This window comes from Sciurus vulgaris (assembly GCF_902686455.1).
Source record: "Sciurus vulgaris genome assembly, chromosome: 3".
NCBI classification, from domain to species: Eukaryota; Metazoa; Chordata; class Mammalia; order Rodentia; family Sciuridae; genus Sciurus; species Sciurus vulgaris.
In genome coordinates this window covers 169,895,404-169,921,177 of record NC_136463.1, presented here as the reverse complement: position 1 = coordinate 169,921,177, position 25,774 = coordinate 169,895,404, and the positions used below count along the sequence as shown (strand labels likewise).

At 45.8% G+C, this 25,774-nt stretch overlaps 1 protein-coding gene across 2 annotated transcripts; it reads right to left on the bottom strand.

Moving 5' to 3' along the window:
* Nucleotides 1–12,919: 12,919 nt before the first annotated feature.
* Nucleotides 12,920–22,294, bottom strand: CXCR2 (C-X-C motif chemokine receptor 2). Of its 2 annotated transcripts, XM_079134642.1 has the most exons (3): nt 21,977–22,294; nt 19,618–19,669; nt 12,920–15,139 (listed from the first exon to the last, which is right to left on the bottom strand). In XM_079134642.1, the coding sequence occupies exon 3, from the start codon at nt 15,115–15,117 to the stop codon at nt 14,038–14,040; it is 1,080 nt and encodes a 359-aa protein (XP_078990768.1). In that variant the 5' UTR covers nt 15,118–15,139; nt 19,618–19,669; nt 21,977–22,294; the 3' UTR covers nt 12,920–14,037. The 2 variants fall into 2 exon arrangements, with proteins under 2 accessions (XP_078990768.1, XP_078990767.1); XM_079134641.1 differs by lacking the exon at nt 21,977–22,294 and having other exon boundaries at nt 19,618–19,707.
* Nucleotides 22,295–25,774: the final 3,480 nt, after the last annotated feature.

Here is a 25,774-nt window from a genome sequence, read left to right as displayed (position 1 = left end):
TTCTCAGACTTTCTTCTAGCCTCTTGTTATTTCTGTGCCTTCTGCCTCTAAACTTCTGACCCCAGAATAGTGTAGAGTGTGTCTATCTTTCTGTCTGTCTCAGTTATCTGGCCTGCCATCTTCCTAAGGCTGTTGGGCAGGAGGTTCCTGAGTGTTGACCGCTCTCTGAGCCCTGACCTACTCCACTCCTCCGAGAACCAGTCCCCTGGTGGCCAGGACAGAGGCGGCCTTCTAATCCTTCTGTTCAGGTTGAATATCTGGCAGTGTCCCATCCAGCGCCACCTCTGTGATGTTGAAGACCACCTCTGTCTGCCTCTCCCGGTCTTCTAGCTCCTTCCCCAGTTCTGGACAATACTTCCTCTTGGTAGCTTTTGACACTACTCCTATTATTTAAACAAATTATGGAGGGGGAACTTCTGTGAGCCAGGCCTTCTTGCAGTGTCCGAGGGATAGCATGAACAGAATGCCTACAAATCCTTGCCTTACTAAATAGAGCTCGAAGGCACATCTCTCCTCTTCATTTCTTTTCTTGGTAGTGGGGATTAAGCGTGGGGGTACTCTACCACTGAGCTATATCCCCAGCCTTTTTGATTTTATTTTGAGATGGGGTCTTGCTAAGTTGTGCAGGCTGGCCTTGAACTTGAGATCCTCCTGCCTCAGCCTCCCAAGTAGCTGGGATTACAGGCGTGTGACAATAGCTCATTTTAATTTTTTTCTTTTTTGGTACTAGGGATTGATCTCAGGGGCACTTGACCACTGAGCCACATCCCCAGTCCTATTTTGTATTTTATTTAGAGACAGGGTCTCACTGAGTTGCTTAGTGCCTCATTTTTGCTGAGGCTGGCTTTGCACTCTTGAATACCTGGCAATCTCTTGAACTGCTGGGATTACAGGCATGCACCACCATGTCTAGCCTCATTTTAATTTTTTTAAAGTCATAAGTAACAAGACTCCTTTTATAAGAATGAGAAAATTTATTAATAAAGTATCATCTGATATAAAAATTTAGAAAATTCAGATAAGATAAAGACAATGATGAATATCCTACTCTCTCTCTTAGAGATAATCACTGTCAACAATGAACTGAACATCCTTCTATACCTTGTTCCATGCATGTAATATTTCATTAAAAAACAAAATGAGAATAGCCTAATTTGTTTTTCTCTCAATGCAATCTGTTTTGCTATAACACCATATGATATTCCTAAGAAATTTTGCTAGATTTATATTATCTTAAAGGAAAGAAAAAAGTTAACAAGCAAGACAGATCAAATTCACAGAAACATTTATTGGCCTCTAAGAATGTTCTTTTTTGTGGGGGTGTGTCTAAGAATGTGGATTTTTTTTTTTTTTTTTGTACTAGGTATTGAACCCACGGGCACTCAACCACTGAGTCACATCCCCAGCCCTTTTTTGGTATTTTGTATAGAGTCAGGGTCCCACAAAGTTGCTGAGGCTGGTTTTGAACTCACGATCCTTCTGTTTCAGCCTCCTGAGTTGCTGGGATTATAGGCGTGTGCCACCGCACCTGGCTTCTAAGAATGATCTTAATGATATTTTTTGAAAGTAGTTACGTCTATGACAATAAAACCCTAAAACCATTGAGCAAGTTCACAGTTAGTTATAGAATGGCTTTCTCCATTTTCCATTTTCCTTCTTTCCTTCCTTCTTTCCTTCTTCTTTCCTTCTTTCCTTCTTCCTTTTCTCCTTTCCTCCTTCCTTCCTTCCTTCCTTCCTTCCTTCCTTCCTTCCTTCCGCCTTTCTTCCCTTCCTTCCTTCCTTCCTTTCTCCCTCTCTCCTCCCCTCCCTCTCTCCCTCTCTCTCTCTCTCTCTCTCTCTCTCTCTCTCTCTCTCTCTCTCTCTCTCTCTCTCTCTCTCTCTCTCTCTCTCTCTCTTTCTTTCTTTCTTTCTTTCTTTCAGTGTTGGGAATTGAACCCAGGGCCTCATGCTAGGCAAGTGCTCTCTCCCTGAGCTGCAGGCCCAGGTCTCAGAGCGCCATTCCATTATCATTGCTGGTGTGTAACAGGCTCCTATCACTTTTATTACCCATCGTGTTGAAAAACGAATGCACACAGAAGGCAAGATTTTTACCTTCTAGAGCTCAAGGATACCAGTTCCCTGATTTAACTTCACTCTAATTACAGCAGCCTTTGCAACTTTTCTATATCCAGCTCATGCTGGAGAAGTGCCTGCTAATTGTAAAATTTTCTCATGTTCATAGTCACCTATAGCTCATTTATGGCAGAGCAGAATTCTACTGTCTGCATGGGCCACATGTCATTTAACCAATTGACTCCTTAACATCCTTAATCATAAAGCTTCACGGGTAACCTTAGTTATTTTAATATGATAGATACTTAGAAGTAGAATCTGGGTGAAAATATATATGTTTTCCAAATTAATACTATCAAATGAATTAATTCAACAAATATTTAGAGACCACTCTTTTCCTGACTCTGATGTAGGTACTGGGAATATAGCAGTGGTCCAAGCAGATAAGGGATTTGTCCTTCTGGGACTCACAATCTGGTACCAACAAACAAATAAGTAACGATTTAAAGTTAGGCAGAAATGAATACTTTGAACAAAGCTGGGTGAGGGGGTGTGGGGGAGCTAGTCTAGATAAGGTGGTGAGGGAAACTTTCTTACAAGGTGACCTTCAACAGAGACCTGGAGGAAGTAAAATATCAGGAAGGTCATTACAGGAAAAGGGAAGAGTGGTGCAAAGACCCTGTGGCAGGACTGTGCTTGGTATGTTTCTGAATGGGAAGGAGGCCCAGATGGCTGGAATGCAGCGATGGCTGGGGAACGTCTCAGGAGATGATGTTTGATAGGCAACTGACAGATGAGTTTAGACCACGGAGGCCAAGAGTGGAGGACTACAAGCAAGGTTTTCATCAACCTGGCTGCCAGGTGGGGAATGCAGTAAAGGGCAGAGACAGCGAGCCCAGGTAGGAGGCTATTTCAGCTGTTCTGAAGCGAGGTGTCTTGGACTAGAGTGAGAGGGAAGGACGATAAGAAGTGGCCAGACCTCTTCCACCAGTGGAGCATGATGGTGTTATTTTCTCACGTGCCGCACTTCCTTCTTCTTGAACTTGCATTTGTCGTGGGCTCTTGCTTTCTTCCTGCACCTTGGCTTCCTTTTGGTCTCTGTTAAAGGCCCCTCATCCCATTCCAGTCTCTTGAATGCTGAGATCTCCAGGATTCTCTTCTGTCCCCTTGCCTGTCCTTTCTTTATTCTCCAGTTTCCTGGGGGAGGCCACCTACCCCAGTGGCTTAAGTGCTCTGCCATATCAAGAGAATGTCCTTCAAAACTATGTTCCTAGGCCAGCCAAATATTCCTGGGCTTCCAGAGCTGCATTTCCCACACTTATTGACATGTCTATCATGTCCTCACTAAGAGTCCACCATAGAAGCCAGCACCTCCCCTGACCCACCCACCCAAACCTGCCTCCTTTAAGCTGTTTCTCCAAACTGGCTTGAAGACTTTTTTTGACTTCTTTCCTTTTTTTCTGCCCTGTGCTGGTCCACCTGGGAGCCAAGTCCCACTGGTCTTCCCTTGAAGCTCTCTCAAGCTCCCCTCCTTGTCTCTGTTCCCACTGTCCTTACGTTGTCCAGACCTGCACCATGTCTGCTTGAGTCTCCTAATTAGACTGTGTCCTTGAGCCTCTACCCGTGTCAGTTCCTTCACATACAAGTTCAGGGGAGCCATGGATTGCATGACTCATCTGCTTAGGGGTCATCCGGGGCTCCTGTTGCTTGTGGGGTAAAGTTTAACACTTTGGTACAGGGCTGGAGGCCCTTTGTGGCTTGGCCTTGCCTACTGGCTCAGGCTTGTGTCCTGTGTATCTCGTCACACATCTAGCGTGACTTTGGCTTGTCCATACTGGATTCCTTAGTGTTCCCCTGGCACATCGAGCAGTCTGCCGTCATCTAGATATCTTTGGTTGTAAGTGACAGCAATCTGCTTTAATGAGGCTGAAGTCCAAAGGGCATTTAGTGGAAGAATCTAAGGGTATATGATAGACCTCAAGAGTCATGAGATTTTAGGAGGGACCGAAACCAGGAGCAGGAAGGTGGCTCCTTTCTCAGGCATCTCTCTTGGAGACTCTTGAGTCCTTAACTCCACTGCATTTCTCAGGTCTCTCTCACTCTTCTTTCCAGGCGTGCAGCATTCTCTGCTTTTTTTCTGCCCAAAGACACACCCAGGGTTTACATCACCCAGGTCGACTGAAAAGTTCAGGTAGCAGCCCAACCTCCCCTCTCCAGGAAAGCAACTCTGATTGACCCAGGCACGTGCAGGGAGCCATCACCAAGGGGAACAAAGAGCTTGGAGGTGAAAGGCTTGGGTAATAGCTCACAGAACTCTCTAAACTCTCCATGCTGAGTCTTTGCCCACGTTATTCCCTGACACTGTACCCTTCCCTCCGTCTTCAACAGGCTAAACTCCATTCATCCCTCACGAGTTAAACCTTGCCAAGAGCATAATTGGGCTAGGAGCCCCTCCACGTGTCCCCATAAAACTGCTGCATACCTTGATTCTCACACATCTATTAGGGTTGTGTTAATTGATTTCTTGTATGTCTCCCCATCAGACAGCGGTAGCCCTTAGAGCCTCCTCATCTCCTTTCCCTAGAGTCAGAGGAGAAGCCATGTCTAAGACAGGGATAGGGCCAACTTCCAAATGAAGGAAACCAACAGCCCATTAGTCTCTACTTACCACCTGCAGGTGATTTGGGGGGCAAGATTCAGGCATCTGATGGGAAGAGAGAAAACAGCACAGCTAGCTTATTCTATTGGCTACATGTACCTTGATGGACATCAGAGTCCCATGAGTACCAGCCTGAAGGAAGCTCAGAATTCCAGGTTTGTTTTTTGCAAGGTAATAGGGGTATTCTTGGCTTCTTAGAGGAAGATTGCCTAAATGGAACGTCTTAGGTGGTTTAGATAAATGGATAGCTAAAAATAGAAAAGATCAGGTTTCAAAAACATCACTATCTTTATATGATGGGCAAGTCAATGCTGGCTATGTATATTTTGTATGAATACTATGTAAGATCTGATTTGAACTTTGTATCAAAATTTGTATGCATAAAGTTTAGTTTACATTACCATATCTGATGTTGGAACAAAACTAAAGATTTAAAGAAATATTCATATTTGACATTTATTAGAGCTTACTATGTTCTAGGCCTTGGGCTCTCTCTATATTAACTAATTTAATCCTTGAAACTACCCTATGAGGCTGTTTCTATAATTCACATTTATGCAGGAGGAAACCGAGGAAGAAAGGTGGAGAGTTGGGATGTGCAGACAAGACTCGAACCCCAGGCTTACGTCCTTAACCACTCTGCTAGACCAGCAAGCTCCAGGTAGAGTTTGGTCCCTTTCTTCCAACACTGCACTGTTAGCAGGTTGCTACTTTAATGATGCCTTTGTTCCACCACACTTTCACAGGGCTTTTCTTTTAGCACGTCCTTTATGTTTATTTTTATGGGTAAAACAAGAAACATGTCTCTGCAGGTGTAAGGCATGTTGGCATTAAAATCTCTTGCCAGAAGCTCTCATGCCAATGTTTATCACCAAGCCAGCTCCAAACATTTAGCTGCCTTGGGTGATGGCAGAGGGATGAACGAACACACTGAAGTTGCTTCGGGATTGCCCTCTGGGTCCATTCCTGGCTTTTCTTTCCTCCTGAATCTGTCTGCAGGTGCTGGAGGACAAAGGTCAAGGCTGTCACATGAATGCTGCCATCAACTCCATCAGAGTCAGGTTTCTCGGGGACTGGAGGGAAGGTGGCCTGGTTTAGAGAAGAGGGTAGTGACTGGGTCCAGTGTTGCTCCTGTCACCTGTAGTTGAAGACCTCTGGCACTGTGATCACCTGTTGTAGGCCTTGAGTGACTCACTTGTCACGAAGGGGGTGTCAATCAAAATGTGGATCTTCACGTCCCCTTCCACTGAGACGTTCTGGGTTTCATTAGAGCAGTCACGGCCACCACTCACACAAGTGGTGAGCAGAGACCGGAAAGTAGAATGTGAGCGACGTGTTGTGTGAATCATCTGAATCAGCAGAGTGTTTCCATAAGCAGAGGGTTTTTGTGTACCCCTGACACTGGTCCTTGGAAACTGCTATGGCATCAAACCCCTGAGCCTCGAAGAAGCTGAAGGCTTATGCATTTTTGGCAACTGGGCTGGATCTTTGGGTGAGCCTGGAGTCAGGGGGAAGAAGCAGAGGTATCCAAAGTGCTAGAGTTAGCTGGGCACTAAGATTTTCTAAGAGTTAGAAAATCTTTTGGTGTAGTGCTGGACATTCAAGAAAGCCCTCTCAAAATGCTAGCTGCAAGTATTACTGTCAGATGTGGGGCACACCACCTGAGGGGACCGAGCCTTTAGCCCTGCTTCTGGGTCAGCTTGGCACAGAGCCAGTGTTGATGGGAAGCTGGCCCTCCTGTTTATGGCCAGGGGAACATGTATGACCTCACACTCTGCAAGGGCCTGTTGAGAAATCAGTGGTGTGTCCGACTTCTCCGGGAAGGTGTCTTGTGTATGTCCCTGAGCCACTGGGGGAGGGGCCTTGAGTTGGGGACATGGTCTTCGCTCTTCCCCTCACCCTGCTGTAGCTAGTCCTTGGGTAGGTGAGGTGGTCAGAAGTAGGTGCCAGGGCAAAGCCACCTTCCTTTGGCTAGGGGTCAGTTATAGTCGGGGGTCTTGGAGACTGTTAAACCAAAAAAAAAACATTAAACCAGAGAGAAAGAGAAGTAGGAATACCTGAAAGGGGAAGAATTATGCTCACAAACAATTCAAATTCCAAGAGGGTATTTTTCATCTCTGGTTTAGGTAGTTCTGCCACCACTGTTTCTGGTCAGTGCATTTTAAACTTAAGTCTTTAAGTTTAAAACTTTTTTAAAAGTTTTGCTTTTTTTGGTACTAGGAATTAAACCCAGGGGCCCTTCACCATTGACCTACTTCTCCAGCCCTTTTAATTTTTATTTTGAGATGGGGTCTCACTAAGTTGCCAAGGCTGGCCTCAAACTTGTGATCCTCATGCCTCAGCCTCCTGAATAGCTGGGATTTCAGGAGTGCACCATTGTACCTGGTTTAAACTTGAGTTTTGATTGGTGCCATCTGGGGCTCCTTATTCCCAGGACACTTCTCAGGCCTACAGATATGATAGGACTGGGACCACCATCCTTATCTTGACCATGATCTGGGGCCGTGAGCTGGATATCTTCTGTTTGTACCTCCAGGTGCATGCTCGGCCTTTCTTTACTGTGCTCTGTGCCCTGGGATGCTGACCTGTAGGGACTGCCTCGGTGGACTCCTTCGCAGTCTGCGATCGGCAGGCAAACCTTGGGGGGTGGATGATGGGTAGGTAAAAGGCAGGGATAGACAGGCAAGAGGCAGGCAAATGGTGGATGATAGGCGCCAGTCAGTGAGCAATCTGCACTCAAAAAGTAGACGATATGCTGGCAGACTGCAGGTGAACCCAGTAGACAAATGGGGTAAAGAGCAGGGGATCAATAAGCAGCAAAAACTGCCTCACTGAGAAACAGATATCCTCTGCTTGAAACCCAAGTTATGGAGCGACAAGGAACACAGCCCCCCTCTAGTCCGCCATCTTGGATCTCTTCTTTTTACTTGTTATTTGGAGACAGGGTCTCACGAAATTGCTGAGTGTCTCAATAAATTGCTGAGACTGGTCTCAAACTTGTGATCCTCCTGAGCTGCTAGGATTACAAGCCTGTGCCATTGCTGCCAGCTTAAAATTATTTCTTGAAGATGGTTCTATGTTCACTCATAGACCTACATTATTTCATTTTATTCTATTATAATTTAATTTAATTTTTTGGTGCTGGAGATTAAACCCAGGGTTTCACACATACCAAGCATGTATTCTGCTAATGAGCTTCACCCCCAGCCCCACTTCACTATTTAAGATTATTTTTTAAAACAGTTTTACTAAGGTATATTATAAGATTCACAATCTGCTTTAAGTAAATAATCTGCCTTAGTTCATTTTCTGCTGCTATAACAGAACATCATGGACTGGTTAACTTGAAGTTCCTTTGGTCACAGTTCTGGGGGAAGAAAGTTCAAGAGCATGGCATTGTCCTCTGGTGAGGGCCTTCATGCTGTGTCCTGATGTGGCAGAAGGGCAAGCTAGCATATGCAAGACAGAGAGAACACCAGGTGAACTCATCTTTCTAATCAGGAGCTCCCAAGATAATTCACTCCTGAGACAGTGGCATTAACCCACTCACAAGGGCAGACTCCTCATAATCTAATCACCTCTTGAAGCCTCCAGCTTAGTCCTGTTACAATAGCAATTAAATTTCAACATGAGTTTTGAGCAGATATTCAAACTGTAGAACAAGCCAGTGATTTTTAGTAAATTTACACAGTTGTGTAAATATTACCACAATCCAAATTTAGAATATTTCCATCACCTCAACAAAACCCCTGGTGCTTGTTCTCAGCCCCGCCTGCTCTCAGTAACCACTCGCCTGCTTTCTGTCTCTGTAGACTTGCCTTCTCTGGACATTTTACCATACATGCAATCAAGCACCCCGTGGTCTTCTGCCCCAGCTTCTCTCACTTACATGCTATTTTTAACCCTTCTGCTAACCATTGCGCCCAGTGTGTTCCATGGTATAATGCTCCTTCCTAGTTGAAACAGGTCCTTCTTTATGGATGTAACTGTTGGTTTTAAACTTTGGCTTTTATAAGGTGTCCATCTATGTGGGTTTTTCTGCAGGATAGATTCTGGAAGTGAAATTCCTAGATCAGAGAGCCTGTGCATTCAAATAAAACATCAGGGTGCCAAAGAATCACACCTATTTACTCTCCTACCAGCTGTGGGTGATCATATTTGATTTGTACTGATCCCCAAATTCCCTTTGTCCTTCTGATCACTTTCTCCTTATTATTTTCTATTTATACCAATGGCTGAAAAACTTTAAGATGAATAGCATACACATTACCTGTTACAGAAAACTCACATTTAAAGTTAAAGACCAAAATAATGCCTTGAATCTCAGACATCGCTTGGTGCCCTCAAAAGCCCTGACTGCCTGAAGCTCCCCATCTCCCTGCAGTAAATGTTTCCTGAGTGCTGTGCCCCCATTCTTTAGCATTTGCTCCTGTGTGGTGTGGAGGCTTCGTATGGCGTCCACTTAGCTAAAATGGAACTTTCTCCCAATTCTCTTCCTGCTGTACTTGTAGATGGTGTGGGCCAGCGGAGACTTTTTTGTGAGAACTGGAAGGTGGAAGGGGAGTAGCATCTGCACATGTTTCAAGCCCTGGAAGGTCAGAGCAAGGCACCAGACACGGTCGCACATGGTCGCTTGCCTGTGGGCTCGTCTCATGGGCGTCGGGCAGCAGCTAGGGCCCCGCACATTGAACTTGGACCAAGGGCAGTTTCAGTGTGTCTCAGAGGCTCCAGCTCATCCTCCCCACTCCCCATTTCATGTCCATCTTTCCTTTCAGGCTTTCTGACCTGCCAGCTTCAGGTCTGTGCAGAAGCAAAGTCAATAGCCTGGCACAGACTGGTTCATGAGTGCCTCCAATTGCATGGTATCAAATTCCCATCACAAATCCCATCTCTGAGAGGCTCTGCTTCTCCCATTGAGTCCAGGCTGATGTAGCACGTGTGCTCAAAATAGGGTTTAGTTTTGCCTATTTTTGAATTTTATGTTGGACTTGGATAGTCTCCTTAATTGTCCTGACTGCCAGCTTACCATGGCCTGCAGCCACTCCTGAGCCCCCTAAGTTTCTTCTGATTCCTGCTTCCATCAGGACGATGGAGACCTAATAACCCCACCTCCAGGCCCCATGGAGTGCAGGCACACAAAAAGTACACAGGTCCTATGCATGCGAGTGCAATGCTCTGAGGTCACATACAATCTGCCACCTAGCTCTCAGCTGCCTGAAATGCCACTGTCACAAAAGCAAAAATCTAATTAAAAAAAGAATGGCAACTGGAATTTTATTTCAACTCTACTATCCAGCCATGACATTTTGACCAGGTTGCTTTGCTTAGACCTTTGCTCCTGTACTTACATAGAAAGAGTTGACCTGGGATTTTTAGGCCTGTTTTTTTTTTTTTTTTTTTTTTTTTTTTTGGTACTGTTAGGTAGTAGCTAGCAATGAGCAGTGAAATGCAGGCAAGGTCACAGTGTTCTTTAAATGACTTTAGGGCCATTCTTTAAACTACTTCCAATGTAGATGAGAAAGCAAAGGGTGGTAGTTGATTTGTAGAAAATAAACAGAAGCAAAAGGCACTAATTGGGAAATATGTCAAGAGAAAAGGATTAATGGGACTCACTCCTGACAGGGTCCATCGATGTTGACACAAAGCTAGGAATTATGACTCTAAGGTCTCCAGTCATCTGGGAAGGAAGGTTCCTTTAGTAGCGCAGGAGCGCTAAGGTAACTTCCGACCAGCTACTGACCCCAGTGCCCACATTAACATGGGATTGACTTGTAGAGGACGCCCCCCTAAATGGGATGGCCACCATGACAGTTCCAGAGAGGACCAACTAGGGTCAAAACTCCACTGCCCAACCTGAAGGAGCAGTTGAACACCCGATTGGCAAAGAGTACAGAAGGTGGTTCCAGTTCCGGTAAGCATCAAACAGTAATAAGATTGGGGACAGTAATGTCTGCTTTGTCCTTCTCTGCTTGTAGATGGCCCACTCTCCCTTGAGAGTGCTTTTTGCTTAAGTCTCACTTTTCTTTACCTTCTAATTAAGTTCTCTTGCATGACTTTTGGTGTCTGACTTTAAATCTTCTTTCATCAGAACACAAGAGTTTCAGCTCCCTGCTTTCCTGTGACAGTCCCAGGGATTGAACCCCGGGTTGGGGGTGGGGTGGGGGAGGAGGGGCTTAACCACCGAGCCACATCCCCGCTCTTTTTGTATTTTATTCAGAGACATAGTCTCACTAAGTTGCTAGGGCCTCGCTAAGTTGCTGAAGCTGGCTTTGAACTCACCATCCTCCTGCCTCAGCCTCCCAAGCTGCTGGAATTACAGGTTTGCCCTGTTCTTTAGGCTTATTTTTTCTTTTTCTTTCTTTCTTTTTTTTTTTTTTTTTTTGCAGATTATCATTTTGTTTCCAGTTTGTTTTTTTTTTTTCTTCTTTTTTTTCCTTTAGGCCTTTTTGATCCTACTATTGCATGGTGCTATGGGTCTCCATGTGGGTCTGCACACAGTGAGTTTTAACGTGACATGTGAACTAAGGACACTTCTTAATGTCCCCTCACCTAGACAGAAGTTTGTCTTGATTTAATGAACAAAATGGAACCCATCCTGCAGAGCTTGGGATTGTGGTGGGGAGAGGCATCATTAACTCAGGAAGACGGATCAAGAGCAGAAGGTGTTAGTGTACCGAAGTAGAGGAACGTATGTCATAGCAAGAAAGGCCAGTTTGGAGCAGGCAGATCTAGGCACAGAGCTGAACCCTTAGACAGTGGGACTCAGACCCAGGAACGTGGGAGGGAAGAGAGGAAATAATAACTGAAAGGCAACTCTGGATTTGCCCTGTACTAGTGGCAGTTTGGCTAGGAAACTATTTGTTCCACGACTGAGTGTTCTTATGAGAGAGAGAGAGAGAGAGAGAGATTTATTGATTGAGAGAGACAGGATAAATGTCAACAGAGTCCACATAAGTGCAATTTAATCTCAGTCTTGCTTTCTCAGGGCTCATTGCACCTTCTGGTTTCCTTGTTGCCCTGGAGATCCGTGTTTCCTCCAGGTCTGGTTAGAGGAGCAGAAAGCAGGGTCCTGGAACAAGACTGAAACTTTGTTTGGCCTCCTGCCTTGGAGAGTCATCTCGGGGAGCCATCTGGCTGGTCCTTCTTGCCCAGGCAGAACAGCACCGCTCCCTCTGGCAACTTGGGTGTTTGGTAAATACACGTTGTTCTGCTGAATCAGAGGAGCCGCTGAGTCACGCTGGCTCCTGAGTTTAGCACAGTACCTGGCATAGAATGAGTTCAGGACAAGGGACTGTTGACTGTTTGCTGAGAGCGGAAGTGAGCTGCTCTGAGCCTGGAGCCCAGAGGTTGGCTCCTGCCGCTCCCCGGGCTCCTGGCCTTAGTGCTCAGGTGTGGTTAATGGGAACAGTGGGTGTTTAATCCCTCCTGCTTTCTTCTCCCTTAGCAGGCTTCTCAGAGCCAACACCCCCTTGCCAAAGACCCTTCAGAGACAAGGCTGGGAGAGTGAGCTTGGCCGGGGCAGGGCTGTTTGGGGGCTGCTGTATCCCAACTCCCTGGAAGAGCTGACACTCAGTACACGCTCAAGGTTGATTCAAGTCCTTTGTTTGCTCTGCGTGGCAGACTGGAAATCATCCCCCCCCCCCCCCCCCCCCCCCCGCACTAGCGCTGCCTCATCACACCTGAAGGATGAGGGTGTGAGTGTCTTGGAAAGGAGAAAGGAGAGGCGAGGGAGTCTCACCGTGGGAGCTGTGGCTTGAGGTCCTAGAGCTCCCTGCCTTCCTGTGCCCAGTCAGGCGGGCGCTCTGCACCTCCTGAGACCCCTGCCTGTTGCTCCTGACTCCTCTTTCACCTGAGGACCCAGAGCCGCTGAGGATCTCAGAATATATTTCTTCCCAGGAGCCACCTTCAGCAGCTGGGGGCCTGGGCTGTCTGGGCATGTGCCAGTGGAAGATCAGTCTCCATTTCCTCCCAGCCTTCTCTCTATAAACCCAGTAACTAGCAAAGGGATTTATTTCTGGAAAGGCCCTCCCTGGGGATGTTGGCTCCCCCTGGCCTGGAGGCTTTGGAGCGGTTTGCCTGCTTTGGGTTGGAAGGAATGAAATAAATACCCAACAAAAAGTAGCTTATAAAAAAAAAAAAAAAAGATATTTAATGATCTCACTTTAAAAGAAATTACAGGTAAGTAATTCCAATACTGGTTCAGTGGCCAAAGTACCTTTTTGGGCTCAGCTTTTTTTTTTTTCTTTTTAATTGAGGTAAAGTTTACCATTTTAACTTTTTTTTTTTTTTTTTTTTTTTTAAAGTAAAACCTAGGGCTTCATGTGTGCCAGGCAAGCATTCTACCCATGAGTTGCACCTCCCAACCCCAATTTAACCATTTTTAAGTGCATAGCTTAGAGGAATGAACTCCTTCCACATTATTGTCCGACTACCACTGTCCATCTTCAGGACTTTTTCATCATCCCAAACTGAAATCCTGACCTGTGAAACAATAACTCCCCATTGTCCCCTTCCCTGCCTCTGGTAACCACTATTCTACTTTCGGTCTCTGTGAATTTGACCATTCCAGGTACTTCATAGAAGTGGAATCAGAATACTGTCCATTTATATATTGCTTATTTCCCTTAGCATATGTTTCCAAGGCTTATCCAAGTTGTAACCTGACCGGCAGCAGTCTGCCATTTCCTTCTATTACCAAGTGATATTCCGTGGTATGTACACCTCACATTCTGTTTATCTGTACATTTGTTGATGAGCACTGGGAATGTTTCCACTTTTTGACTGTTGTGAATAATGCTACTGTGAACATCAGTGTGCAAATATCTGTTCAAGCCCCTGCTCTCAATTCTTTGGGTTCCATACCCAGAAGTGGAATTTCTGGATCATGTGGTAATTCTAGGTTTAATGTTTTCTGGAAAACTGCCTTGCTGCTTTCCAGAGTGGTCATTTCACATTCCCACCAGCAACGGGTCAGAGTTCCAGTTCCTCTACATCCTTGCTGATGCTTGCTAATTTGTCTTGTGTTTTTTTTTCCCCTCTTGATAATGGCTGTCCCAAATGGGTGCCATGTGGCATCTCGCGGTGGTTTTGATTTGGGTTTCTTAGAAGACGGAGTGCTTTGGGTCCAGCTGGAGGATGGATCAGTTCTCACAGCAGGTACATAATTATGGAAAGGGGTCAGGTACCAGGACAGGCTTTCTAAGCTGGGCTTTTCCTGTCACCACAATGGAGGGTCTGCTCTGAGGCTGATGCCACCACATGCGGCCTAGTATGTGGCACTGAGGGGAAGTGTGGAACCCCCGGGGTTGCAACTTAGGCAGGCAGTCTTAGAGGGTGGTGGAAGTGTGCCCTGAAGAAGAGCCCACAAAGGAAGGCCTGCTGTCCTTGGCCAAGAACTTCTTGCTGACCAGGCCATGGGTGGCCATGATCCTGAGGAGTCCGTGACGAAACTTTTGGCCAATGAAGGCATAGATGAGGGGGTTGAGGCAGCTGTGGAGGAAGCCCAAAATCTCGGTGGCATCCAGGGCCCGGTCAATGTCATTGCGGCGTTCACAGGTCTCCTCGATTACATGGGTTCTCATGAGGGTGTCTGCGACCAAGACCAGGTTATAAGGCAGCCAGCAGAGCAGGAAGACCAGTACAACAGCAAAGATGACCCTCATGGCCCGGTGTTTCTGCCCCATGTGGGCCTTGAACAGGGTGTGCAGGGTGAAGCCGTAGAAGAACAGCATGGCCAGCAGTGGTATGACAAAGCCAAAGGTCTGGGGCAGGATTCGCAACACCAACCGCCATGTTGTGGTACTGTTACCCAAGTCTTCATAGCAGACGGGGCTGAAATTGGGTGGGTAGAAAGCCTTACGGAAAAGTAAAATGGGGAGGGACAGAATCGCAGACAGTATCCACATGCTTAAGCATACAAACTTGACCAAGTGCCGTTTCTGGATCAGTGTGCGTGTGGCGTGGACAATGGCCAGGTAGCGGTCCAGGCTGATGCAGGCCAGGAGCAGAATACCACTGTAGAAGTTGACTTCCTTCAGGAATGAGACCACCTTGCACAGGGGTGTGCCAAAAGTCCAGCCCTTCATTTTGGAGGCTGCCCAGATGGGCAAGGTCAGGGCAAAGAGCAGATCGGCCATGGCCAGGTTCAGCAGGTAGACATCGGTGACAGAGCAGGTGCTCCGGCTATATAAGATGACCAGCATCACTAGGGAATTTCCCAGCAAGCTAGGCAGGAACACCAGGATATAGATGACAACCACAACATAATTGTTGATTTCCAGGAATTCTGGCCGGCACGGGGCAGAATCTGGTAGAATAGGGGGCAAGCCAGTGCCATAACTATAATTACTAAAATCTTCACTGAAGTAATCTTCAAAGTTGTAATTCTCCATATTCAATTCTTCCATTTTGAGGTAAGACTCAATCCTCCTATAAAGGAGATATAAGGGTTATTGCACATAAGTCTCCCTGTCCACTCAAGAATTTGCCCATCCACACAAGAAACTGAGATGGGAGGAATTCTTTGCATTGGCTTTCAAGTTACATGGAAGGATTTTCACTTCAAAATTGTAAATAATAGGAGAATTAAGGTTATGAGACAAAAAAAATGGTACATTTTATGGAAAGTTTACAGTTCCCTGTAATATTATAGAAAAATTCTTGGCATTTTCCACAATGTCACCAACACTCAAAACTTTGTTGGAACTTTCCTTTGCATACAGAACATTTGTCTTGGGTCCCTCATTGGTGAACAGGTTAGGTTATTGAGGTTGGATGTAACATGTGGAAATGTGAGATACCCTTCAGTTCTTTTTTTTTTTTTTTGGTAGCAGGGATTGAATTCAGGGGTGCTTAACCACTGAGCCACATCCTCAGGTCACCCCCACTTTTTTTTTTTTAAGTTTATATTTTGAGACAGGGCCTCACTAAGTTGCTTACAGCCTCCGTAAGTTGCCAAGGCTGACTTCAAACCTGTGATCCTCCTGCCTCAGCCTCCCAAGCTTCTGGGATTATAGGCATGCATCTCTGTGCTCAGCCCCTTCAGTTCTTAATGTGGGGGAGTAAGCAGGCCACGATCAAGGCTTTACTAAAAACTGACAGATGAATCTCTTTGTTTAGCTTTCTTTATTTTATTTATTCATTCATTTGGAAAACTTAGAAATTCATTAAGAATGACCTCTTAAAAATGCATGGATTTGTTTGAAAGTTATTTTGAACGAATAATGGAAATGACCATTTGAATCACAGCAGCATGGAGATTCAGAAGGCTTGTGCTAGAAGAAATTTTAAATCAGTTAATAAGTCTTGGCATTAAACTGGGCACAGTGGTGCACACCTGTAATCCCAGCTACTCTGGAGCCTGAGGCAGGAGGATTGCAAGTTTGAGGCCAGCCTGGCACTGTAGTGAAATCCTATCTCAAAATAAAATTCAAAAAGGGACTGGAGATGTAGTTCAGTGGTAGAATGCTTGCTTAGCCTGAGTGAGGCCCTGGGTTTAATCCCTAGTATGGGGGGGAAAAAAGAGGCCCAGCATTTCTCTTTTGGGAGGAAGGAGGCCTGACCCGGGAGTATTTTTATAGCTTGAAAAAGTGTATTAAAATGATAGGCTGGAGGTTGGTTCTCTGAGTGGATGGAGACATAACACTATTTGGAGAGCTCCAGGCAGCCATATTCTGTGTGGGCGGAGCCTGTATTTTGCTCCCAGAATAGGAGGCAGGATGGCAGGAAGTAGAGAGGACAAGTGGAGACACACTACTCTCGGTGTGGTGGCTTTCCTCCTGTCCTGCCTCTGTGGGCCTGCCTCCATCTCTGGCTCCTCTGGTCCTTCAGACTTAGTCTACTTACCTCTGTGGGCTCTGCCCACGCTATGGGTACAGCAGAGGTCCTGATTCTGGGGAAATCTTATCCCACTCTGAAATCTTCCTTATCCCAGTTTTCCAAGAAAAGGCAATCCAAAGCGAAGCAACTACCAACTTTGCTTCCTCTTAAATCACAACATAGATCACCATCGATCTGCTTCTTTATAGCAAATTATGATCTATGACTATAGTCAAGCCCCTAACTTACCCCCACATAGAACCCAGTGTTGGAGAAGAATCAGGAAGTAAAAAGTTTCAGGTACCACTTCATACTTATTAGATTGGGCATACTTTAAAAAGATGGAGAGTAAGGTTGTGGAGAAATCAGAACCCTTGTACACTGTTGGTAGGAATGTAGAAGGGTGTAGCTGGTTTGGAAAACAGTAGCATTTGCTCAAAAAGTAAAACTATGTCACCCAGCAATTCCCATCCTAGGTATAGACCCAAGAGAACCGAAAATATGTGTTCACTAAAAACTTGTACACAATGTTTAAAGCAGCATTTATCATGATTGCCCAAAGGTGCAAACAACCTAAGTGTCCATCAACTGACGAATGAATCAATAAACTGAAATATATCCACACAGTGAAATATTATCCAACCACAGGAAAAATGAAGTACTGATACACCACACACAGATGAAGCTTGAAAACATTTTTCTCAGTGAAAAAGGCCAGACACTAAAGGCTTCTTATAGTATGATTCCTTGTATGTGAAATGACCAAAACAGGCAAATTGATAGAGACAGAAAGTCGATTAGTGATTGCCAGGAGTTTGTGGGAGGGAGGATACTAATGAATTCAGGGTTTCTTTTCAAGGTGATAAAAGTGTTTTGGAATTAGTAGTAATGGTGATGTAATGTACTAAAACCCCATGAGTTATATACTCTTGTGACTTGTGGTGTGTGAATTACACCTCAAATAAAAAAAACAACAACAAATGATTAACCAAATGATTGCTGCCTTAAAAAGCAATTACCAATATTAACATGACAACAATGACAGAAATCCTAGGAAACTTTTCTCTTTGGCAGAAGGCAGTCTCTGTTACTGTCAAATCGTATGTAGCAAAGAGGAAAGCTGATTAAGAGTAAGAGAAGCTGGAAAAATAATGCCCTTTCCCCCAGCGAGTATTGAAATCCTGGATCTTCGTTTCCTGAGAAGGTATTACTTTCTCCTGTAAGAGACAGAGGCTGGATAAATTGTCTTCAGCACCCTAAGATCACAGAGAGAGAAGATCCAATCAGTTGGTGAACCTAAAAAGGTGTCATGATGAGGGTGGGGCCCTGTTTGGCCGGGAGGATGGGAGGCAGTGGGAGAGGCAAGTTGTACAGCTGGCTGGGCCAGCATGATCTGCAAGACCTGAAAGGAATGGCTCCTTCTGAACTCCCATGGTCAAGAGCAAGTTTGATTAGAGTTAAGTCCAGGGAAGTCATGAGGTTAAAGGTGGGTCACCCCTAAGAGCTGGTGATCAAAGATGCTTTTGAGGGAACAAATGAACAAGAAGAGAACTGCCTTTGAGAGCAAGTGCACCCGTCCGTGAGCAACGTGAGCACCGGGGGCTGCTGCAGAGACCACCTGAAAAGGAAAGGAGGGCGGCAGAGCGTGTTTCCCAGGGAAGTCCTCCTTCTCCACAAGCCAGTGCTCAGCTGGGCTGCAGTTGTATGGGTGAGGTCACCATCGTGGACATCAAGGGCCAGCCTGAGGTTCCAGAGGGAGACCATGCAGGTCAGGAGGGAAGGTCAAGAACTCAGAAGAGAGAACCAGGACAGGCCAATGACCTCCAGGCATGGGGGTGGGGAGGATGTTTGTTGCTGGTGTTTGTGTTTTAATTGACCAATCTTTGGAGGGAATGGGCTGTTGCTAAAGGGACAGCCTAAGGCAAGGGATATGATGCAGGAATATGATCTCCCTTGGTCATTTCATTACATATGGCTATGGTTACCCCTGTTTGCTGGTGAGAAGACTGAGATGGAGAGGCTCGGCAAGGGTCTGTAAGGATGGAGTCAGGATTCCAACTAGGTATAAATGGCTCCACTTGCATTATTTTCAGTGTGTAACCTAACTTCTTAAAAAAAAATCATACCTCATATTTTAAATGTATTTCTAAGCTAAGTGGTTTTTCTTTTTTAAATTGCAGGATTGGCCTTACACATGCTAGGTATGTGTTCTGCTACTGAGCTGCACCCCAAGCTCCTATTTTTCTAAAAAATTTTTTGGTGGACGGACACAATACTTTTTATTTTATTTTTGTGTGGTGCTGAGGATCAAACCCAGTGCCTCACGCGTGCGAGGTGAGCGCTCTACCACTGAGCTACAATCTCAGCCCACCAAGCCCCTATTTTTCAGTTAGTTTCTTGAGATATGGTTAAGCTCTTGGGCACAGTTCGCTCATACTGCTTGAATTTTGTGCATTGCCATCTTTTGCTATTCCTTAAGCCCCAAATCAAAGAAATACCCCTTGCCAGAATGACAAGCCAAACGCCCTTTGACTTGCTGGCTTCTACTGAATGTTCTCTGTGACCCAGTGGGATCGCCCCTGCTTGAATGAAAATGCAGCCCCTTGGTGACTCCCACCAGGTAGTTCAGAAACTCCCACCAGGGTGACTTCTAATGAATTACACAAAGATGCCGCAGCACGGGGCAATTTCCAAGATCCCGAACACATAAGGTAAATTTCTTTAACAACGACCAAAAAATCTAGTCATTTGACTACAATTCCAGTGTTCCTTCTCTCTAGATGCAGTCTGCAAATGCTGGCATTCAGGGTCTAGCCCATGCTCAGACCTAGTTCTAGCAAAGCAGGGGAGGCTGCTGGTTCTGGAAGGTAAAAAGGGCCAAGGGAAGTGCATGGGCTGGATGTGGCCCTGAGTGGTTGCTGGAGAAGCGGGTAAGAAGCAGGCAGAAGTTCTCTCTTTGGGGACAGGGAGGCCTAAAGCAAGAGAATAGGAGGCTGAGAGAGAAGGGGGAGAGGGCAGAGGTCGGGGACTGTGGGGTCAGAGGGGAGAGAGATTCTAGGCCGTGGGAGGGAGGGTGTTCCAAGACTTACCGGGATGCTGGACTTTCCACCTGTGGGACACCTCCAGGAGGGCAGCTGTGACCTGTGAAAAGGAGGTAGTGGTGAGGACTCACTGGAGGAAGTGAGTGGTGGATGGGATTGCTCAAGTCAGGGGAGGAGCTCCTGAGGGTGCGGGATGCTTTAATAGCTTCAAATAAAAAATCTCCAGATCAGCTCTTGGATATGTTGTTGATTGATAGCCTCATGGAATTCATACTGGGGAGGAGCTGCAGGGCTTTTGAACCTGTCTTGCTATTTCACAGAGGGGATAACTGAGTCCCAGACAGGGGAAGGGGTTTGCCTAGGACCACACTGATCTCTCTCCTCTTTGCCATGATATTTGCAGCTCTGGGCTCTTTTGCATCTCCTGGGAACACAGCAGAGGTGGAACCTGAACTTCTGGTGAGGCTGGTAGCTTTTCTCCCTGGACCTAATGCTTCTTGTCTCCTGTTTCCTCCAGAGTCAGAACCTTACAGACTTCTCACCTGTGCCATGTCCCTTGGAGAATCCTGAACCCCAAATGAGGGACCTGTTCTTACCTCTCTTGTCTTTTGCCTCCCTTCCCAAACATCCGCTCTGACCACTAGCCCACCTTCCAGTTTGCTGTTCTTTATTGTCTTATACCCTAGGCAATTGAGTTCAAGGACCCGAAATCTGTAGCAGTGCCCATCCCGCCCTTGGTACCAAGACCCTCTAATTTGGAAAGAAAAACTTTTGGTAAAAATGAAAATCCCACACAGATTCCAACACATTTTTGAAAAGTGTTGAGTGCCACTAAGAATACATATTTGTTCCACTTGCTACTAAATACAAATGAAAGGTAAACATCAATTTCCTGTTCCCTCCAATCTCCACCCCTGTGAACAAGGTGTCAAGCTCCCCACCTCTCCTTACCCTGTCCTCTTGCTTCTCGAGTCTCAGGGCCCAGAGAGTACTTACAGCCTCTAACTGACTATTCAGATGACCTATCCTAGGGAAAGGACCTTTGAGCCTAACTGTTCATCAAACACTCCTCAGTATTTGTCACCTGTCCCTTTCTCACACTGGGGAAAATGCAATGCCACTTGGCCGTTCGATGTTAAAACCAGATGCTCATTGTGCATGAAAAGAGGCTGACGAGAGTTCAGCCAGCTGAAAGACTCTGGGCAAGCTGCTTTCCCTGTCTGAGTCTCAATTTCCTCGTCTGCAAACTGGGCCTGCAGTCAAATCTGACTTCTGGGCCATGAAGAGGATGGCAAGGGGAATGACCCACACGCAGAGCACACTGCTAGCTTTTCTTGTTAGGACTATGCTATTGAGCAAGTTTACCAATGGATGACACGAGCCTCTTCAACTCCATTCCCAGGCCAGGGAGAGCCACAGGCCTGCTTTGAAAGACTGATGCCCAGGCACATCTGAATTTGCTTCTGTCTAATGACGGTGGTCATATCAGCACAAGCTTGAGTGCCTACTGGGTTTTAGCTTCTTGGGCAAAATGCTTTTCAGAACTGAAGTCAGCACTTTCTGAATGTGGAAACTAAGACTCTTTTTTGTGGTACTAGGGATGAAACTCAGGGCCTTGTGCTTGCAAGGCAAGCACTCTACCAGCTGAGCTATCTCACCAGCCGGAAACTAAGACTCTTGAGAGGTTAAGAACTTACTTAGAGTGATGTGGTCGAACAGGTTTTAAGCAGTTTTTAAAACATTTTTTAATCTGCTGTCAAGTCCTAGGTTCTGTCTGATGCATCCAGGAGCTGGGTTCTGGCCCCAGCTAGATTAGGTACTTCTCTGACCTGGACGACCAAATACCATAGTGTCAAAAGGGGGCCCAGATTAGACATTTCCCAGCTGGCCATGTCTTGTTGTGTCTTAGGTTGATTTCATTGTCGCTGATCCCACCACAGGTGTATGTATGGGGGAGTGGATAAAAAACCAGCTCCAGTCCTGCTTTTGCCGTTAATGGTCAGGGTTAGCTTGGACAGGTCACTTCTCTCTGAGTCTTGGGTGATTTTTTTGGAAGATGAGATTGTTCCAGTTATGCCCTGTCCAGTATGGTAGTTATAGTCACACGTAGCTATTTCAATGTTAATTATTAAAGTAAAATAGAAATTCTTTTCCTTGGTCATACAAGATGCTCAGTAGCCACATGAGACTAGCAGCCAACATAGTGGACAGTGCAGATGGAAACACGTTCATTATGCACAAAGTTCTTTCGTATGGCGCCATCTAGGCAAAGACTCAATGATTTTAGCTCTAAAGTTCTGCAATTCTTCACCCTAGCTCTCAATGACCTCAGGGAAGGCCAAAGTTTCCAGGTACCTTCCATCAGAAATATGTCTCTAGCAGCCCCGAGATCGGATGGTTCACATACCTGCTGCTGCTCCACGCTGCTGTTGTCATTGAAGTGGCCACTGACACCTTACTGTGACTCAAGGCTTGGAAGCAGGCAGGACTGTTGGACAGGAAGAGGGTGGAGCAATCTTCATGGGGAGACTTCTGACCTGGCTGCCAAGGGAAGCCCAGGGGCTCACGAGGAGGGGTGTCCCACAGAGGAGCAGTGAGGTGTCCCCGGACTCTGACCCCAGGCTAAGGTCCCACCTGGTGATTCTGGGATGAGCTCTGGGAATTTTCACGCCTTCCTGTCTAATGGCTCCTGGAAAGCCTGCCAGTGGGAAGGTGGAGGTTTGCTGAGTCTGCACCTCCTTTTCAACAGGGAAGATGCGGGCGCCCTTCCCACGGCTGATGACCTTGCCTGAGCTTGCATGGACAGCTTCTTCCTTCCTCACAGGGTCGGCACAGAAGTGTTTCTTCTGTTGTTTCTTACCAATCAGTCCTCTTTCCGGGGGATCCATTGCCTTGCTCATTCTTGAGGACCCTGCCTCCTGTCCCCTCTGTCTCTCAAGCACTCTTTCTCTTCTGCTCTGAGCTTACTTAGGTCTTTCTCACCCTCTCTCTATCCTGGGAGCACTTTAGCTTCTATTCTGCTGTATCCTCCTCCAAATAGACAAACTTACTGCAAAAAAACAGCAGTTGCTACCTCAGCTTCCTCACCTCCTGCTTCCTGCTCAACTGACACATCAGCAGCCTTCCTTCCTATCACCCCACCGAAAGAGCTTTTCTAAGGTTACCAACGACAACTGGGCTGCTAAATCCAGTAAACCTTTTCTTTACACAAACTGCTTTAATATTATAAAAATAAAGCATGCATATTATAAACATAAAAGCATGCTTTCCCTTCCTCCTTCTACTGAGGAAACCACCCTCTGTAGCTTCATGTAGATCTTTCCAGATTTTCCTTTACACAAATACAAATGTATGTTTTCCTTCCTTCTTTCTTTAAGAAAGAGGAATTTTTATTAGTTTGATTGCCCTCCACCTTAACAGTCTCATGGATCTATTCTACCTCAGTAATATAGATCCATCTTATCCTTTTCAATGACTACACAATAGCCAAAGTAGGCATCATTTATTTGATAATTACCGTAAAGATGAGTGTTAAGTTTCTTACTATAAACCTCCTTTGGGAACTTGTATGAGTATTTCTGCAGCTCAGGTAAAATTTTGGTGGTTGATATTTGTGTATATTTAAATCTTGACAAATACTACTAAGTTGACTTTCAAAACCATGGTGCCAACTGACGGTCTCATCATCATTTTATCAAAGGACCTGTTACCTATATATTCACTATGAAACTTGTACATGATCGATTGTTTTCCCAGAGAGCAGGAAATGAGGTTATGAGGTCTCATTTTTTAAACTTGTACTTTTTTGATTCCTGGGGAGATTGAGGTTTGTATTTTTCTTTTTTGAGTGTGTAGGATTGTCACCCTCATCATTGATTTGCAAGATCTTTTTATATATTATGGGAGTATTACATTTTGAATGTTGGTTGATTCTGTTAAAATATGTTCTCTCAGTACACTTTTTTTTTTTTTTTTTTTTTTTTGGGTCCTGGGAATTGAACCCAGGGCCTCGCACATACTAGTCAACACACTCTTGCTGAGCAACACCCCCAGCCTCTGTGGCATGCTTTTAAACTAAACTGACTGTTTAGGTGTAATCTTCCCTGATCTCTGTCACTGAATCTCACCGATCTGTTCTTTTCTTATTTCCCCTAAATCTCTCTTGGTTCATTTGTTGCTTTATATCTCAGCTCATCCTCAAATGTGTGTCCCTTGGGCTTCTATGTTGGGCCTTTCTCTTCTCACTCTGCTCTCCCCAGATTAAGTCTGCCTGCCTCCAAGCTTCAGCCATATGAGCCAGCGTCTCCCATTCACATTGTTTCATTCCCTTCCTCAGCCTTGCTCTTGACTATCTCCTCCTCCTCTCCCTCTCTGGTGGCATTAGGCTATGCTCCGGCATTAGGCTGTGCTCCGTGTACTTGCCTCAACTGCAGTAGTCATGCAAAGCTCCTGGGCTCTGGAGCTGGGTTGGCTGAGTTAGGATCTGCTTCCTAGTTGTGAATCTTGGGCAAGAGTTTTAATCTCACTGGGCCTCTATTTCACCACCTGTAAAATGGGCGTAAAAAGAAGACATACTGCATAGGGTTTTTATAGGGACTGAACGAGTCTGTATTTAGGGAGCACTCACAACACGCTTGGCACTGTTAGCTGCTGCTCCTCCCCGGCTCCCCTCCCCCGTCATCTCCGCCCAAGTCATCTCTGCCTCAAGTCTTTCCCTCTTCAATTCATCCTCCACTCTGCTTCCAGAATGATCTTTCCACAATGTAAATTTAATTACCTTCTTTTCCTTGTAAAACCCTTTGAGGATCCCTGCTGCCCTTGGGTATAAGTTCTGAGCTGGGCACACAGTACCTCTGTGGCTGATCCCTATTACTTTGGCAGTCCTGTTACCTTGGAGCATGCCCAGAACCCTTAACTCTCCTCCCGCCCTGGAAGCCACTTGCTGTTAGTTCCCCAGGGGCTCTTCTCGTTTCCCTTGGGGTCTTGGCATGCTTTCTGCTTTCCTTGGAATGCTCTTTCCCAACCCTTTTGTCCGGCTAACTCTTTATTTTCTTTCCACTTTCAACACAGGTTTTTTTTTTTTTTTTTTTTTTTTGTCACTGGGAATTGAACCCAGGGCCTTGCATTCTGGGCAAATGCTCCATCTATCACTGAGCTATACCCCCAGCCCTTTTTATTTTATTTTGAAACAGAGTCTTGCTAAGTTGCCCAGGCTGGCCTCAAACTTGTGATCCTCCTGTGTCAGTCTCCCAAATTGCTGGGGTTACAGGCATGCACCACCACATCTGGCTCAGCCCAGGTTTTGTAGTCAATCATCTCTTTGGCTGTTTCCTCTTCTATGTCTTGGATGCAGTGATTTTATATGTATATTTATCTTGTGTCTCCAAACCAACCACAGAGCATTACAAATACTTAATATATTTTTAAAAAATCGAGTATGGAGAGAATCAACAGTTTGGAGAAACTGATGTCCCTGGGGGCATCTCATTGGCATCTAATTTAAAGAACTATATAATTTTGTTGCCCACATTTTGCAGGACCTCCTGGCCTATGAACATACATGAAGTCATGACACCAATGATCTTGGTCCTTCTCAGACTCCATGTGCTCATGCAGGGCTTCAGGCCTTGCAGAGACGCTTTGGGGGCTTGGGAGAGTTTGTCGGGTGCCTCCCACGTGCTCCTGTGGATGTTGCTGTGGCTGGACATGTGGCCTGAAGCCACTGCTGGTGGACTGCTGCCTTTACAGTGGCAGCCTATGGTAGTCTGAGGTGACCATTGTGGAACTCTCTGCTAGAGGGTCCCCAACGTCCAACAACATTTTCTGATTCCCTTTTAGAGCTTTTTTGCTCTCTGCTGGACTTGGCAGGGACTCTCGGGGGCAATGCTGAGCTCGAGGCGGTCTTCAGCATTGCCTTTCCTTTTTCCAAATGAGGGAAGAGGTTAAGCTCTCAGATCCTGGCAGTTGATTCCCCTCTGATGAGTTCTCTTCCAAGAACATCTTGCTGCTTCTTTGAAAATGGGTTTCTGCTGGTGACCTCACCTCCGTCAGTTTATCAGGAAGGTCTGAACTCCGTGTGCTGGAAGTCCTGCTAATATAATTTTTTTTTTTTCCTGCTAAAGTTGTGTGGGTCTGTCTGTTCTCCAGAAGGAACTGCTCCCCTTTAGGGCGCTTCTGTTACCTCGACTGCTCTTGGAGTCCCCAC

Coding starts and splice junctions, on each gene's coding strand:
- CXCR2 (XM_079134642.1), bottom strand. CDS start 15,117: ATGGAAGAATTGAATATGGAGAATTACAACTTTGAAGATTACTTCAGT.